The 15,762-nt window shown below is 44.1% G+C and overlaps 1 protein-coding gene across 1 annotated transcript; it reads right to left on the reverse strand.

Moving 5' to 3' along the window:
* Window positions 1–1,476: 1,476 nt before the first annotated feature.
* Window positions 1,477–10,520, reverse strand: dll4 (delta-like 4). Its single transcript, XM_083933733.1, has 11 exons — window positions 10,063–10,520; window positions 9,678–9,938; window positions 9,243–9,300; window positions 8,304–8,567; window positions 6,218–6,278; window positions 4,847–4,977; window positions 4,443–4,612; window positions 4,117–4,336; window positions 2,894–3,632; window positions 2,463–2,571; window positions 1,477–1,978 (listed from the first exon to the last, which is right to left on the reverse strand). The coding sequence occupies exons 1-11, from the start codon at window positions 10,114–10,116 to the stop codon at window positions 1,973–1,975; spliced, it is 2,073 nt and encodes a 690-aa protein (XP_083789859.1). The 5' UTR covers window positions 10,117–10,520; the 3' UTR covers window positions 1,477–1,972.
* Window positions 10,521–15,762: the final 5,242 nt, after the last annotated feature.

Genomic DNA, 15,762 nt, shown 5'->3' on the forward strand with positions numbered 1-15,762 from the left:
GAGCAGATCCACTGGCTCCCATTTGGTTTCCCCTCCCCTTAGGTGCCAGGCCCTCTCCCCAGCTTTGTTTGCAGGAGTGGGTGGTACAGAACCGGGCATTGAAATATTGCTCTTAACCCTGAAGGGGAGGCCGGCAGTTGGGAAGCCTGTAAGTGCTCGAGTGGGGTTTTTTTTTTTTATGGGAGGTCTGTGCACTCTGTGTCATGCACACGGGGCGAGAGGCCTGGCATATGCTGCTGTTTTTATGGCACTACAGACTCACTCCTTGCTCCCCCACGGCATCTGTTTGGTTGGCTGTGTGTGCGCGGACGCGTGTGTGCGAGCATTATGAGGGGTGTGGGGTGTTCCCCTTTGCCCTGCGCCTGGCTTTGTTTCGCCATTTCCAGCTTGAGGGGGTGGTATCCGTGGAAACAGATTTGAATTTCAAGCCAATTTAGGGCCGGAGAGAGACCGAGGGGTGGGTGAACAGGGTGGGAGCCAAAGGCGTTTCCAGGAATTACTCAAAGTAGAGATGCTACAGTCAGGGGGGCTTTATGTTTCTACCAAAATATTAAATATGATGTGTGAATGTGGGAGAACAGCTGGATTTCATATTCATAAACCTGCTCACAATTTAAAAGGTCCTGCTGGGCAATCTGGGGGAATTGAGTACAGGAGGAAAATCTCTTCCACAAATAAAAAAATAAAAATAAATACAAGACACATTTGAACATCATTTGTACTCAATTTCATTATTTAAAAACACCTCAAAAATAGTTTTCTTCTCCATTTACTGACATCAAATTAAAAACAGTTTTCAAGGAAGTTTTATTCTTCAGAAGTTTGGTCCTTATAAATATGCATTATATACAAAATAATATTATAAAACATATAAAGAGCAGTGGGTCATATTTAAATTAAACTCTGGAAATAATCATTTAAAAAATTACATTATTGGTTCTGTATTTTTTGAAATTTATTATAGGCAGGCAGTGGTGTGACAGTCTTTTCTCCTTGTTTTAGAGTCTCTTTGTTTTTCTCAGTTGGGTTGCATAAAAAAAACAAAAACACTTTTCTATGCAAACGTTTCCTTTCGCTTGGATCTTGCTGGCACAGCGCTGACTATTGCGCTCCTGTGGTTTTCTCCTCAAATCCCTGTTGATTAAAAACAATTTTCCCCCGATTTATTTTCTTTCTTTTTTTTTTTGTAGTGCAAATGATCCAAGAACAGACAAGGGCACAAATTTAGCATTGAAACCCCCTCTTTTTTTAAGGCTTCTAGTGAATTTGGACTGCATACAATCTTCATCGTTGCATCCAAGCAGTCATTTTCATGTCATTGACAGTCGAAGATTAGATTCAGACATTCATAACTCTCAGTGTTTGTGAGGTTGGATTGTGACAGCGGGTGAGTTCACTCGTCTCGACCCTGAGTCTTGCATAGCAGGCAAAGCTGGCAGGAGTGAGTGCGTTTTGGGGGGATGGGGGGTGGGGGGGAGAGGGGGATTTGAAGGGATCAAATCTTAGGCACCTTTTTTACTGATTGGTTGGCTGTCAAAGTCATCATGATTATCACACAAGGCCGGGGTCAGATACGAGGAGCAATGATCCACCTTCACCTCCTTCTTCTGTCCAGGATGGCCGAGATTATAAATTAATATTTCGCCGACGCTCCGTCAGTCTTCACACCGTGTGTAGTCAGACTATTCGCCAGTCCGTTTTAACCATTGTCACAACTGAGAGAGTTCCTTCACTGTACATGTTTTGCATACAAACACTCGGTCAACATAAAGTTTCTCAGTTTGGTTCTGTTGTCTGTTTTTTGCAGGGCAGAGGTTTCTGCCCTCTCCAGTTCTCAAGTGTTCCAGAGCAGCAGTGGACATCTAAAACAATCTCCAGTCTCGTCTCGGCATTTGTAAACAATCCAGAATATTTGATTCTGCCTCGATTGTGTCTTTCTCCTCGTTCCCTCCGCCTTCAGACCCCTCACAGTTTATACCTGTAGGGGGGGAAAAAAAGGAGGATTTTTATTGTAAGAATGACAAAATAAAATAGCTAAATAATGCCAAAATTCTCTTTAAGTGTTTTTCCAGCGCTTTTTGAACTCCTATAGGTCGTACGCTCCGGTATTACCGTTATATTTTTCTTGGAAATAAACATCTTAAAAATTCCGGGAAATGCCACAGCAGTAAAACATAGCACCTTTGAGACCAAGCGGAGCCAAACATGTGTCAGAAAACAGTATAAGCTCGGACTTAAGGTCACCACGTGGCCAAGATAAAGAATTACAGAATCATTTACAGAAAACGTTTGATTGGGCGTTCCCCTTAATACTCAGAATACAGCCATCCTACAAATAGCAGTATCCCCTGTCATAAATGTTGGTGCACTAGTGAGGGATGGCACACTTGGGACTACGTGATGCATTTCAAGTGGAGGATCTACGGAAATGCTGATGTAGATGTGATTTCTTTTTGGCTTACCTCAGTCGCTATGACGCACTCCCTCCTCTCCTCTGCTATAACAAATACCGACTGGTACATGGAGTCTCTTGAGGAACATATCGTTGATATCCTACACTCTGGCTTTTCACTGCAAAACACAAACCACACTCGGTGTTAATGCAAACTAGAAGCACATGGCAGAGCTACCCACTAGGCACGCACATATACAGTGGTGCGGCAGTAAAAAAACTATGTGTTTACAAGTTTGAAAATAACAAATTGGGGCTCATTGTTGGGTTCAAACAACTGAATTGAGACACTGAGTGAGAGCAGGGCTGCAAATATACACCACTGTATGAACACAATGTATGGAGGAGATCTATGAGAATATTCTAGTGCTCTGACATTATTATATGTCATTATGACATTATTATAGTTTAATACAGAAGTATGCATATGGTTCTTCTTACCTGTACATTCTACTCAAGGGCATTTTGTCTTCTAAACATTTGTCATAAATAAGACTTTTATCCTCTTGTGACTTTTCATCCTTGAACTCCTTCGATTTAGAGTTGTAAGGGTCCAAGTGATAGTTTTTATGGATAAAGTTCAATTTCTCTGCATCACAGTCCACCTCCAGGCTCATTTTCTGGTTGATGTTTTTCAGCTGGGACTCTGAGATCAGGTTGTCTTTCTGACCGTTGGACAGGTTGTTCATAGTCTCTGTGTCTCCCCTCTCTCTTTGGGCCTGCCTGTGGATGTGCCTCAAAGCCAGGCCCACCATACACAGCAGCACCAACAGAGCCACCAGCCCCACTGCCAGGGAAACCGCCGCCCACTGGAAGCCGTCTTGGATCTCTCCGTGGGTCACGGGGGATGTGACGGCGGCGAAGAACTCGCAGCGTGGCCCTGTGAAGCCTGATGGGCAGATGCAGGCTGCTGGGGGCTTGCCTGGACCACCGCCCCCAGTGCAAAGCCCCCCGTTGAGGCAGGGCCGAAGAGAGCACTCGTCCAGGACTCTGTCACAGTTGCGTCCCCCGTAGCTCACGGGACAGTTGCAGGTGTAGTCGTTGATTCGGTCTTGGCAGGTGCCTCCGTTGAGGCAGGGGTTACCGGCGCACTCGTTGATGTTGATTTCGCAGCGTTGCCCGGTAAATCCTGCACGACAGCTACACACGCGCATGCCACCGTGGATGAGACACAGACCACCTGCAGAAGAGGAGAGGAGGACTGTTAGCATCAACAAATATAGATGATTGAAACGAGGCAGAAAAATCCAATATGATAAGCATTACGACATCGGAAAGAACACAATCTCCATAAACCTTCCCATGAGGTTCCTTCAGTTCACACATCTCCATCAAATCCACAGCGTGGCCAGCCCCTTGTATTGTTCTCCCAACACAGACCAACCCCAGAGTCCTCCGTGTTTAGGAGAAGACACAAATTGAGCTGCGCTGGATATTTGTCCCCTTTCATCAACAACCGTGACGAGCTGTGGCGACATTCGCAAGCTGCTACTCTGAGCTGCCGAGTGTTTATAAGGAGGACAATAGACACCAAGTTCCCACCAATTCCTGTTGTTCCACACTGCTTCCAGTTGCAGGAATTTGAAGAGGATGGGGGGGAGGGGGGAGAAAGATGGAGGGGAAGTTCAGAAAGGAGGGGGCAAAAAGGGGGAGGAAGACTGTACCATTAGCACAGGGAAGCGACGTGCACTTGTCCACTCTCTTCTCGCAGTTGAGTCCGGTGAAGCCGCTGGGACACTCGCACATGTAGCTGCGGCCATTGTCCTTCTCCCAGCATTTGCCTCTGTGGAAACACGGGGAATCGGCACACGTCAGCAGGTTGTGCTCACAGTGGGTGCCGTCGAAACCCTGGGGACATGTGCATTCGTAGCCACTTTCCAAATTCTGCGGGGGAAATTGAAAAAGAAAGGAAAAAAGTTAGGCAGGACAGTTTAAAACAACAGGATCCGCCCCGCAATTAAATGTTGAAATGTATTTGTTTCCAACGCACCGTGCATATGCCTCCATTCCTGCAGGGGTTGCTGTCACATTCCTGCATCTCCAGCTCACAGTTGACCCCCGTGAAGCCCGGCAGGCAAGTACACGTATAGCTGCCCTGTCCCGTGTTCATACAGGTGGCACCGTTCACACAGGGGCGGTGATGGGTGCAGAAGTTCAGGTCTGAGGGAGAGAAGAGTGTTTGTTTACAGGGAGCCGCAGGGGAAGAAAAGAAAAAAGAAGAAAAAACTATCCACCCCTTATTTGTATAAAGATAAAGATAAGAATGGAACACTTCAGAGGAAATCTAATTTACTAATGCTTTTAAGTTCATTCAAATGAAAACAGTGTGCAAGTAATATGAGAACGAACAAAAAAAAAAGGAACAGCAGCAGTGGTCCAAGTCGTCTGGTGTACCTTGGTCACATAATAGGCCTCCCCAGCCTTCCTGACAGTTACACTGCCACGGCAGCTGGCAGGTACCGTGCTTGCAGGCCGGGTACTTCTTACACTCGTCACAGAACGTGCCCTGCCAGCCGTCTCTGCATCTGCAAAAAAAAAAGACAAAATATGTTCCCTGATTAACGGCTTATTCCTCATATTGTAGTTCTTATAGCTGTATAACATATCTGAACATGCAGACACCGTGGACTTGGATGAAACGAGAGCAGACGTCTATGCTTTATAGCCCCTGTCATGGATTAGCTGGCAATTACATTAAGAAATCTGTCATCAATCCTGCAACCAGACATTAATATAGCTGCACCACAGTGGGATACGGTCATTAAATGCTCGTTTAAATCCATCACCAAAAAAATAAAAGATAAACTTTAAGTGATTTTTTTTTCCCGGAAGGCGTATGATAAGTGTAGAGTGAAATCATGCACCGGCACTGGTAGTTATGTTCCCCCCCAACACCAACACATCATCACATATTTGTTACTGCATGCAAGCAACATTTTTTTGTGCGATCAGAATGAATAATTAACGATGGAAGAATTATCTGCATTACAAACGGTTTAAATCCAGCAACTACAGAGGCAAACAGCCACGAAGGTTTGTGCGGTATACCACGGATAAATAATGACGGCACAAAGGTGAAAAATTGCTTTCAAGATTCCTGGCGGCGAGCCAACAGTCGAGGCATTTTTTGGTTTCTCGTTTCCCATGAATATCTGTTTCAGAAACCCAGTGAAAACCATGAGATTGGGGGCCTTAAGATGTACTTTTAAGGTTTCAACAGTTTTCGCTGAGGCGAGCGGAGGCATGGGCGTAGCTTTACGGTGTTGGGTATCTTAAGGGTTTAACCTAAATTTGGGTCGGTTTTAGTGGTGGGAATGATGGATTTGTGTCTAAAAAGAGGGCAAAATGGGATTCAGGGGGGGGGAATTTCTCACAGTGAGCGAGCGGGCGAATGTGTGTGTGAGTGAGAGTGTGTGTATGACTTATCCTCGCTGGTGAGTGAGACATGGTAGTGACAAGAAAGGAACATGGGAAGCAGGGAAGTCAGTGAGTGACGCAGGGAGGCGAGCGCGGGATAATATTTGTTGATACAATGAGCTTCAAACTCTCTTAGAAAACGATGCCAAAAAAGCCTCTTCAAAGGATGAAACATCTCCCTCATCATTAGAAGACAAAGTTTCTTATGATTATATGACGACGGACTTGAAAATGGATTTGAGAGAAACACAACCGGAAGCTCTCCAGGTGGATGGGACTCAAAACTGCTCCTACACACAGCAGCTAACACCTATTTCCACACTTCACAGTCACTGGGCTGATACTTACACACACTCTCCGGGCTTGGAGCAGTTTCCATTCCTCTCGCTGCAGCCCTCCAGACAGATAGCTAAAGAGAGGCGAAGAGAAGAACACAAACGCGCAGTGAGTCGGCCGCTCATTCCTGTGTGCAGGGTGTCAAATATTACATTTCACAACTTTCAAATTGCTGAGAAAAAAGAACAAGAAGCAAACATTTCAGGCATATCACATCGGCCCACTCACAAGTAGGGTCTTAACTCTTAAAATGAAACCCATGGGTGATGGAAGTAGCCTCAAACAACACTGCAGGAGCCCCAAACACTGTAAATAGCCAACTATGAAACTGCATGTTGAAGTTGGTGAGGCCTCAATCTGTCTCAACTTTCCTCAGAAGCCTCCATCTGATCTAAAGCTGTCCGCCACGCCCCCGGCTGCCAGTGTGGAGGGTTTGTTTGTCCCGTTTTAAGTGTACCGGTCTTGCATGACACGGATTCGCAGGGCGGCATATCAGGCGGCTGACGGTAAGCGGCCGGTTTAGTCCCGAACAGATGCTCGCTCTCAATAGCAGACAGCTGTCACTATTGTTGTTTGTGGTGTGCCACAACCATATTTGCAGCTGCTACTACCGCGCGCCCAACAATGGGCATGGGGGACTGAACATCGATGGCGCGTGGCGGATAATAATGCCGCGATTAACCTTGGCGCGTGCAGTCGCTCGCGCTCCTCCTATCTAGTGCCCGCGCACCCCCTCTCGTCTGCGGATTATGTTACCGGGCACGCGCGGTACAGTAGAATACTTTATGAAGGTGCAAAATAAAAATACACGTCATTTAAATACACTCACGTTTGGATGTGGATGGGACTTCCTTTAGACACAAATTGTATCAAAGACGCCAGGTAAACATCAAATACACACCTGTGTGAAATACAATATTGACAAGCTAAACCAGGAAGTGATAATCTGTGCTCATTGGCTATTGTTTCCGGGTTAATTGATGATTTGGCTCAATATTGCTTGCCTTGTGTGCGCTTTATTATGCTTAAAAACTGTCCGCCTCCTAAAGTGTTTAGGCCCAAGCGACCAGGGCTTGTTTAAATTGATGTATGGGAGTGTGCGAGCGGTGGAAATTATAGTGTCTGAAAGATGCCTCATCTATCTTCCTCATGTATATTTTCTATAGTCACCGACGATGGATGTGTCTGTAATTGCAACACGTGAGCCCATCTGGTTAGAATTTGGCGCCACGGTCAAAATAGCACATGCCAATTTCTCTTTCACCGCCGAGTGACATGGATGACAGATTCGGCTGTCACCCGTGTGTCTGCATAGCCAGCACATGGTAACTATTACTCTCGTGGTGCCTCCTTCCAATCTACTCTTTGATTCATTTGTTTTGGTGAAAAAAGGGGCCCTTGGTATTGTGAAGCCAAATGGCATCGGGCCTTCTCACGGGCCCATTCAGAGCTGTCCAAAACATGAAAGTGTTGGTCCACGGCTTGGCCAAGTGGGTTAGCACAAGTATAATGTGCCTGTTGTCATGCTAAGCCGTCCGTCCCTCAAGCCATATTCAGTGAGTGCTCACAAACCCACAACCAATTACACATCAGAATTATGTGATTGCAAATTATATGCACCAAAATTGCCTGTCAGAAGTGCCAGATGTCATGACGTCACATCCTGTTAAAGCACTCAGTATCTTGTGGCCTTAATGATGGTGACCTATGGGGTTATCTTACAACTTAATAGCTGGTATCTGTAACTTTCGCATGCTCACAAATCTTTTTTTTTTTTTAATCTCTCTAGGACCTAAACCATAACGATGAAGGGCAAGGATCATACACCACAGGGAGACCTCGCAGAAGTAACAATTCTCAAGATAATGACTGTCTACCCAATCTTAAAAGTGTTCTCATCAAACCACAGCTCGGCCTGAAACAGATTCCACATTTGCAAACATCTGTATGACACTCTCAAAACAAAACACAGGCTCGGAGCGACACTGGACAACAAAAATCCAGTGTCAACTGATGGAAGAGAAGACCAGACTGCTGACAAAGTAAAATCAGCCAGGTGAATAGGTGAGTAAAAAAATATATTTTGTCGATTTCTTACGTTCTTCGCAGTATTTCCCTTTCCAGCCAGGTAGACAGGACAACTGCCCGTCACGGTTGCAGGTGTAGTGGCCAAATCGGTCGTCCCTGGGCGCACATTTTTTGGAGCAACTTTCTCCGTAGTAACTTTCGTTGCAGATGAACCGGTACGAATACCTCAGCTCGGTCTGCCTTCCAGTCTGTGTATCCTGAGACCAGTCGGTTCCTACACCCAGTTGTCTTTGGATGGCCATAAAGCTAATCAAAAAGTCAGGGTTCTTGGTATCTGAAAGAGGAAGAAAGAGAGAGAAGGAAGTCAGAATGAATGTAGGATATCTTAAGATTGCAACCTGTTTATTTCCTGGCATGATTGTGGTTTTATGTCAAGAACTGCATCATAAGTAGCTCGTGGGTTCAAAAGTCATCCACTTTCGCTTTAATAATCCGCCGGGCACCAAGCTGCATCCCTTATCAAATCCCATACAGCTTAGATGAAAGATAAACTCAGGTTGAAATTTCCTCTTTCTTTCCGTCAGCAAAAACATTCCCAGGCCCAGTCCCCTCTTCCAAAGGGCGGAACAGAGTAAGGTGTAAAATACAGGAAGATGTAGTCAGGGGTTTTTGGCAGGCACCGTGTATTCTCACCAAAGCCCACAGCTCTTTCCCACGACCAAAATAAACCAGAGGAAGTTCAATTGTATTGGGTATAAGAATGAAAAAGGTGTTCTGAAGTTCATAACAAAGGAGTGAATAGACGTGAAAATGTGTGAAATCATGAACAATTAGCAGAAGGTGGGTGAGGGACGCGTCGAGCCACTGAGCCGTATTTAATTTAGCTTGTTTTTGTGCATGTATTTTCTGCACACAAAAAAAAAAAAATATGGCAAACTAGTTGGAGAGTCTCATGTGTTAAATGTACTGACAGAGCTCCCTCCTGTGGTAAAGAAAACGTTGCACTTACCTACAGGTAGATTTCCATAAGGTGAATGCCAGGCTTCAATTATTAATGAGAATGACCCCTAAGGAGAAAACACAGTCAATTAATATCTTTTTATTTATTTATTTATTACATATATCTCATAATTTAAGGAGGAAAGTTAACATCTTATTATTGTTTTATTTCATAGACTGCTGATTGTTGAAAAAGAGCTATTTCTTTGACACTTAATATGTGTTACAGTGTGCAATCATGGCATGGCCTTCTGGATTTTGAAATGCACGACGTCGTAGCAGTCCAGTGTGTTTGTCCACAGAGTATTACCTAATGATATGGATTAGATGAGCTGACCAATAGCCGGTGCGCTCCCAAAATGCATAGCAGTTGTCTAAAAACAACAGAATAGCACTGTGGCTGCAATAAAACACTTATAGTGAAGGGGTGCTCCGCTGCTCTTACCGGCCATCCGAAGGTGAACGGTATCTGAATCGGTCTAGATAAAGTGCCACTGTCCTTGGCGCTGAAAGAGTTTGTCCCCAGCACTGCTGTCATTGTACTTCCAAAGATGCAGTCACCTGGCGAGACCACGGCCTGATAGTTCTTCAAGCAAATTCTAAAATAAGTCCTGCAGTTGGGTTTGCACGCGTTCCCGTTTGCCAGCAAACCTTTGTGGTTTTTAAATTCGTGGAGATCAAGCTCAAAAACACCGGATCCAAATACCTACAAGAGAAGATCAAATGATTTAGGGAAACGTAGATGCGGTTACATATAGCTTATTCTAAGAAGTGTCTCTCCATCTGTTTACGCCGAGGACCACTGGGAGATGTGTTATCCTCCCTCATACCTGTGATATCAACGTGGTGCTGAATGCGATGGTAAAGGTGAACCAGGCTGCCATCCTTCTCGCTTCTCCAGGGCAGCCGCGTCACCGGCCAATGAAGCAGCAAAACCTTCCCTATTCCAAAGTATTTACACCAAGGTAAACAAATGGGATGGGGTGGGGGGAAAGAAGAAGAAAAAACAAAACACGTATAAATCCTTCTTCACTCCCAGGGAGTTCTGTCGTAGCTCCTTGTTGGCGTGCGTCAAAAGCGTCCAGAGAAAAAGCGTTTCCAAGTTATCCAAAGGTGAGGTGGGGAAGACCAATATCCACACAGCCGTGCGCTCTTTTCTGTCAGCAGGCGCCCCCTCCTTGCATGGTTACTGTACTCCACAATGGTGACACGCCGCGGTGTCGTGCGCGGCTCAGAGCTTGTTTTGGTGCCGAACTTTGTGCGTCAGTGCGCCACGGACGTTCATCACTCGTCTTACTACTCGTGAATGAACCGTGGCGTTTCTCCTCCCAGATATATAGACTTGCTCTGCGCGGCTCATTACATAAACTGTCAATCACTCCGCTGACACCGCCCACTCTACATATTCAACCCCCTTCCCTTCCAACCCAACAACAATTATCCAGATTTAATACCCACTGGCACTGTGCTGCTGACTGACCACCATGGATACCGGGCGATTATTAACAAGCCCTAACATCTGTTGACTTATTTTTAGCGCACAATGCGCCCGGACGCACATTTACACATTATGGACAGTGAGTGAGGACAATGAAGGACAGCCCGAAACTTCGAGAATAGAAAGCAGAAACAAATCAATTACTGCCTTTACCACTCGCACCCTTTTTGCCCAGGGTTTCCACTTAATTGCACGCCTAATTAGCCCTCGCCACAGCTTTGGAGCCGTATGTGCGCACTATTTCCTTTCAGACCCTTCACTCTCTGTGGGGTCACACTTCCCCGGGCTGTATTACAAACAATGAAACTAGAAATGCGATTAGAATTTAAAGAAAATCTCACGAAACTCGTTTTAATTGCGGTGCATATTCACTATTTCACTGTTTTCTTTTTTTAAGGCATTCAGAAGCAAAACAGTCAAGACCCACTATGCAAATGTCCTACTATACCTCTATTAATCTACCAAATTGTTTACTTTAATATCCGAAACGTTTCCGTTTTACGCACGGATACGCAGGCCTGCATTGTGTCCAAACTCCCATCTTTCCCCCCTGACATGTTATTTAGGGTGTGTTTCATCTTGTCGGTGGCGTGTGCCCCTTTATGCCCACCCATGCGTTTTACGGTTTAGAGGCAGCGTGCCTTCTATTGTTACGGCGCGTGTCCCTCTCTCGCCCTCATGCGGGTGTAATGTGCGGGACGGGGGACATAACTATTCAGCTGTATGTAAATGAGCTCTCTCTCTCTCTCTCTTTCTCTCTCTCTCTCTTTCTCTCTCTTACACACACACACACACACACACACACACACACACACACACACACACACACACACACACACACACACACACACACACGCTCTCTCTCTCTCTCACACGCAAACAAACACACACACACACACACACACACACACACACACACACACACACACACACACACACACACACACACACACACACACACACACACACACACACACACACACACACACACACACACACACACACACACACAAACACACACACACACACACTCTCTCTCTCTCACACGCAAACAAACACACACACACACACACACACACACACACAATCACCTGGATCCATAAAATGTCTTTATTCTTCTTCTGGCCTTTAACAGCTAATGGGACTGACACGGGGTCATGCACACTGAGGTTCCCAGGATTAAGATAAAAGATTTAATTTGATGGCCTAAAATATACAGTGGCCACATCCCTGAATCAATTGGCCACAATGAAAAATAGCTTTACACACTCTTAAATATTGAAATATACTATTAACGCTAATGAAATGAAATACACACAATTATTCATTTCCCTCTGTATAAACCCTCTTAATTAATAGATTTTATTTTAGTCACAAAATTACTATACGGTGGAACAGCTAACAAATAAAACAGTAGTCCCTAAAAAAATAAAGTAGAAATCAAGGAAAGTCTATGTAAACAAAAAAATTAAATGAAATACATGCTGTGGTTAGGAGTTTGAACTGTATGAATATTTAATCGCTTCTCCTCAGTGTTTTTTTCCCCTCTTATACATGGGTTGTTTTTGATAGTGTGATTGGTTGTATTTGTTATTCGATCGCCCGTGTCTTTCTCATTTACCATCTGGTGGGTGACTGGCAGCCCCCGACGTACCGTTTTCTCTCGTCTGTTCATGGAGGGGACAAGCCAATATCCTCCAACCTGTTCGTCTAGATTCTGTTTGGCATCCGTCATGCGTTTGTGAAAAAGAACTACAGTAATCCCGTAATAACATGCAGAAGGATGCGCTATTTCCCATGTTAGAGAAACTGGAAATATCATGCGGCAACATGTCCACAATCTGTCCACATTTATGCCACATGAAGAGGATACAGTGGGCTTCTGTGAAATATGAAAATAAGGTCACTGAAGACATTATAAAGTTCCAAAACATGGAACATGACTGTAGTTTTTGTTTTATGAACTGTGCAGATTCAACAGATTTCAACAGACATGCAAACTCTATCCCAATCCCTCCTCATGGTATGTATCATCTATGAATTAATGGATGATTTAATGTATAGAAAGTTTATTTAAAAACGACGAGAAAATAGTTTCAAGGCTTTTCCATCGGTGAACTCCACATGCACTGTAAATGTTTGCATGTCATCTGTTGTTTTCTTATGGTAGCCATGTACCGCCGAGGGGGAAAATGGAAAGCATCTATATTTATTCAGCGTTTATACGAGGCCGGCATAGTGGATTGGTTGAATGCTTGTCATATTGACACACCTGTTGTGTCTCCATTGGGTCCACAGAGACACAATGGCATTGTATGGCTGGATGCCATGCAGCTCCTCTCTGTGTCTATATGCCCTCAGCTGCTAATGCTGTTACTTGTTGACATTAGGATGTTTGTGATTTAAATAAATTCAATCTCAGACTGAAAACAGTCTAGTTTTGAACTCTTTATGGAAGAAGTGAACTCACTGGCACAGTGTGTGTGTGCGTGTGTGTGTTTGTTGAACAGCAACATTATTTATCTGCACTTAACCTGTTTGTTTTCTGTCCTGGACGGGTGAATTGAATTGTTATTGCTCTCATTAGTGCATTGCCTGTCCTGCCAGTAATGTATTCTGATGGTGAATATTACCTGGCTTATCTCCTTTTATAGCCATATGTCTCCAGTCCAGCTACCCAATAAACTGCCATAAAACGGCTGCCAATTGCAGTTTATAGTGGGTTTAACAGGTGAGCACAGCTGATAACACAAAACTCTCTTCACTATGAAGAATAGTGAATGATATGTGGGCCGTATGTTCTTTTCCACACAACTGAAACAAACCGTACACACCGGCTATACTTTATCATAATGCTGTCAATGTCAGATGGTCTCTGCTTGCACTTGACACACATCTCACATATTGATTTACTTTAATGGCCCGTTCATTCTTAGGGAGAATGTGTTTTGTCAAAATGAAATAGAAATGATTCAGGGTAGAGTCGTCTAGAATTATTTAATTGAATAGTAGAAAAAAGTCTAAAGCCAGAACATTTTAAAGTCCCACTGCAGACATGTTTTAAAGTATATAAACCATGATTCATATTTTGTTTAACATGGTTTCCCCACATATAAAGTATAAATAAAGAAAACGCTGAGAAGGGGCTGGAAGCAAATCTAATCTTTATCCCTCATTAAGAAATTACAGATCTGGCCTCGTCTCGCCCACCATCGCTGCTCGTTCTCGCCGAGCCCCCTGGATGGAGCTAATGTTAGTGATCCGCAACTAAGTTATAGTTTCCCAGACTCAGATGAGGTATCTGTTGTGCACTAAAATGGACGACTAGCAGACGTATCAGAAAGTGAAAGTGTGGTTATCATCTTTTATTAGTTTCTGTAGTTTGTTAGCTTGTTAGTGTAACTGTCAGTGTCTGACAGCTATGATGTCAGTGTGTTTGCTTTCTATACTGTCTCTTTGCTGATGTTGTGTCAAAGGCATTTACCCATTTAATAGTGTTTCCCAGATCAGACTTCCCAAATTGATTGGTTGAAGATTTGTGATTTTCAGACTTCTCAGAGTTCAGAGAAGTGCGCAGACATCTCTTCCTCCAGTAGAAGAATGTGAAAACACCTCTCTAAAGACAAACTTTGCACAGATACAAGTCAGTTTAGTCCATGTCAGACATTTTAGGGGACCATTGTGGGGAGGAGGACCTTAAAGGTCCCATATTATGCTCATTTTCAGGTTCAGACTTGTATTTCGGATTTTCTACTAAAACATTTTTACATGCTTTAACGTTCAAAAAGCATTAAGTAGATCACATGGTAGAGTCCCATATATTGAGGCTGCTGCAGCGGCCCGGGTTTGACTTTGACCCTCGGCCCTTTGCTGCATGTCATCCCCTCTCTCTCCCCCATTTCCCATCAAACTTTATAGTGGCACTTTCACCCTATTTACAGTATAGTAAAGTTGTGACATCACAAACATACAGAAGTCCTGGCGGATTGTTTTGAAGGCACAGTTTTTGAATATGTGTTGTGTGCGTTTCTCTGGGTTGAGCGCTTTGATACTTTTGCGCTTTGATACTTTTGCAGTATTTATATAGCAACTCAACCTAACTTATGATCACTAAAGACATGGTATCTCAATTTTTTAATATAGGACCTTTAATTTAATAATAGAGTGGGAAAATCAAAAGCCAGAATACTTTTAAGCACAGTTTATAAACTTTAAACACATGTCCCCAGATGTCTACAGTCAGAGCTACTGGCAGAGCTTAGCTGCTGTCAACAAATACTCTCTGTGGTTTTATTTATAACACATCTCGTTGGAAAAGCTTTGTATTATTACATGCTTATGCAATGCCAGGCAGCAACTTGAGCCTACAACAAACCAACTGCTCTCATACCAAGGCTATTTGGGCCCATTCACTAAACCACAAGCTGGGACCCTGTATATATTAACATGTCGCATCAAAGCTCTCTGCTTTGAAGCAACACAGCGGGGTCTGAGTGACCAGACTTTACAGAAGTCCTCATCCATTGATGTTTGCATATGTGTGCACAAGCTTGTGCGTGGGTGTCATGGAAGACGAAGAAAGCATCTTGTCTCACGTCTCCTCTGCTTCCCCTCGCCTTGCACTCGTCAGAGAGGAAACCATTTGGCTTTCTAGGTCCACTTCAGATTGTCCCTCGTCGCCTTTGCGATTGTTTGCGGATTTGAGGAGAGAAAGCCGCAGTTCCTGTTCTCACCATTCTGGCCGGTTCTCATGAAAAACCGTGATCTTCGGACAAGGAAGTGTAAACAGGTTGATTGGTCGGAGAGCGGACACGAGAATATCTATTGTTGTCGATGGAATGTGGAGAATGCTGCTCTATAAAATATGAAGCAAGAACGCCGCCATGACGTCAGCTTCCCGTTTTACCACCTGCTTTTTATGAGTCATCTAAAAAAGAAGTGAGAGTGACAGCTTCTAGTTTATTTGTGCACACTCTACACATCTGTAAGGCAACTTGAAACGTGTTAACAGAACAAATGGTGATATGCTATT

The sequence above is a fragment of the Echiichthys vipera genome (assembly GCF_963691815.1).
Source record: "Echiichthys vipera genome assembly, chromosome: 19".
NCBI lineage: Eukaryota > Metazoa > Chordata > Actinopteri > Perciformes > Trachinidae > Echiichthys > Echiichthys vipera.

Coding starts and splice junctions, on each gene's coding strand:
- dll4 (XM_083933733.1), bottom strand. CDS start 10,116: ATGGCAGCCTGGTTCACCTTTACCATCGCATTCAGCACCACGTTGATA. Junction 9,939..10,062: donor GCACCACGTTGATATCACAG/GTATGAGGGAGG, acceptor CTTCTCTTGTAG/GTATTTGGATCCGGTGTTTT. Junction 6,279..8,303: donor AGGGAAATACTGCGAAGAAC/GTAAGAAATCGA, acceptor GCCTCTCTTTAG/CTATCTGTCTGGAGGGCTGC.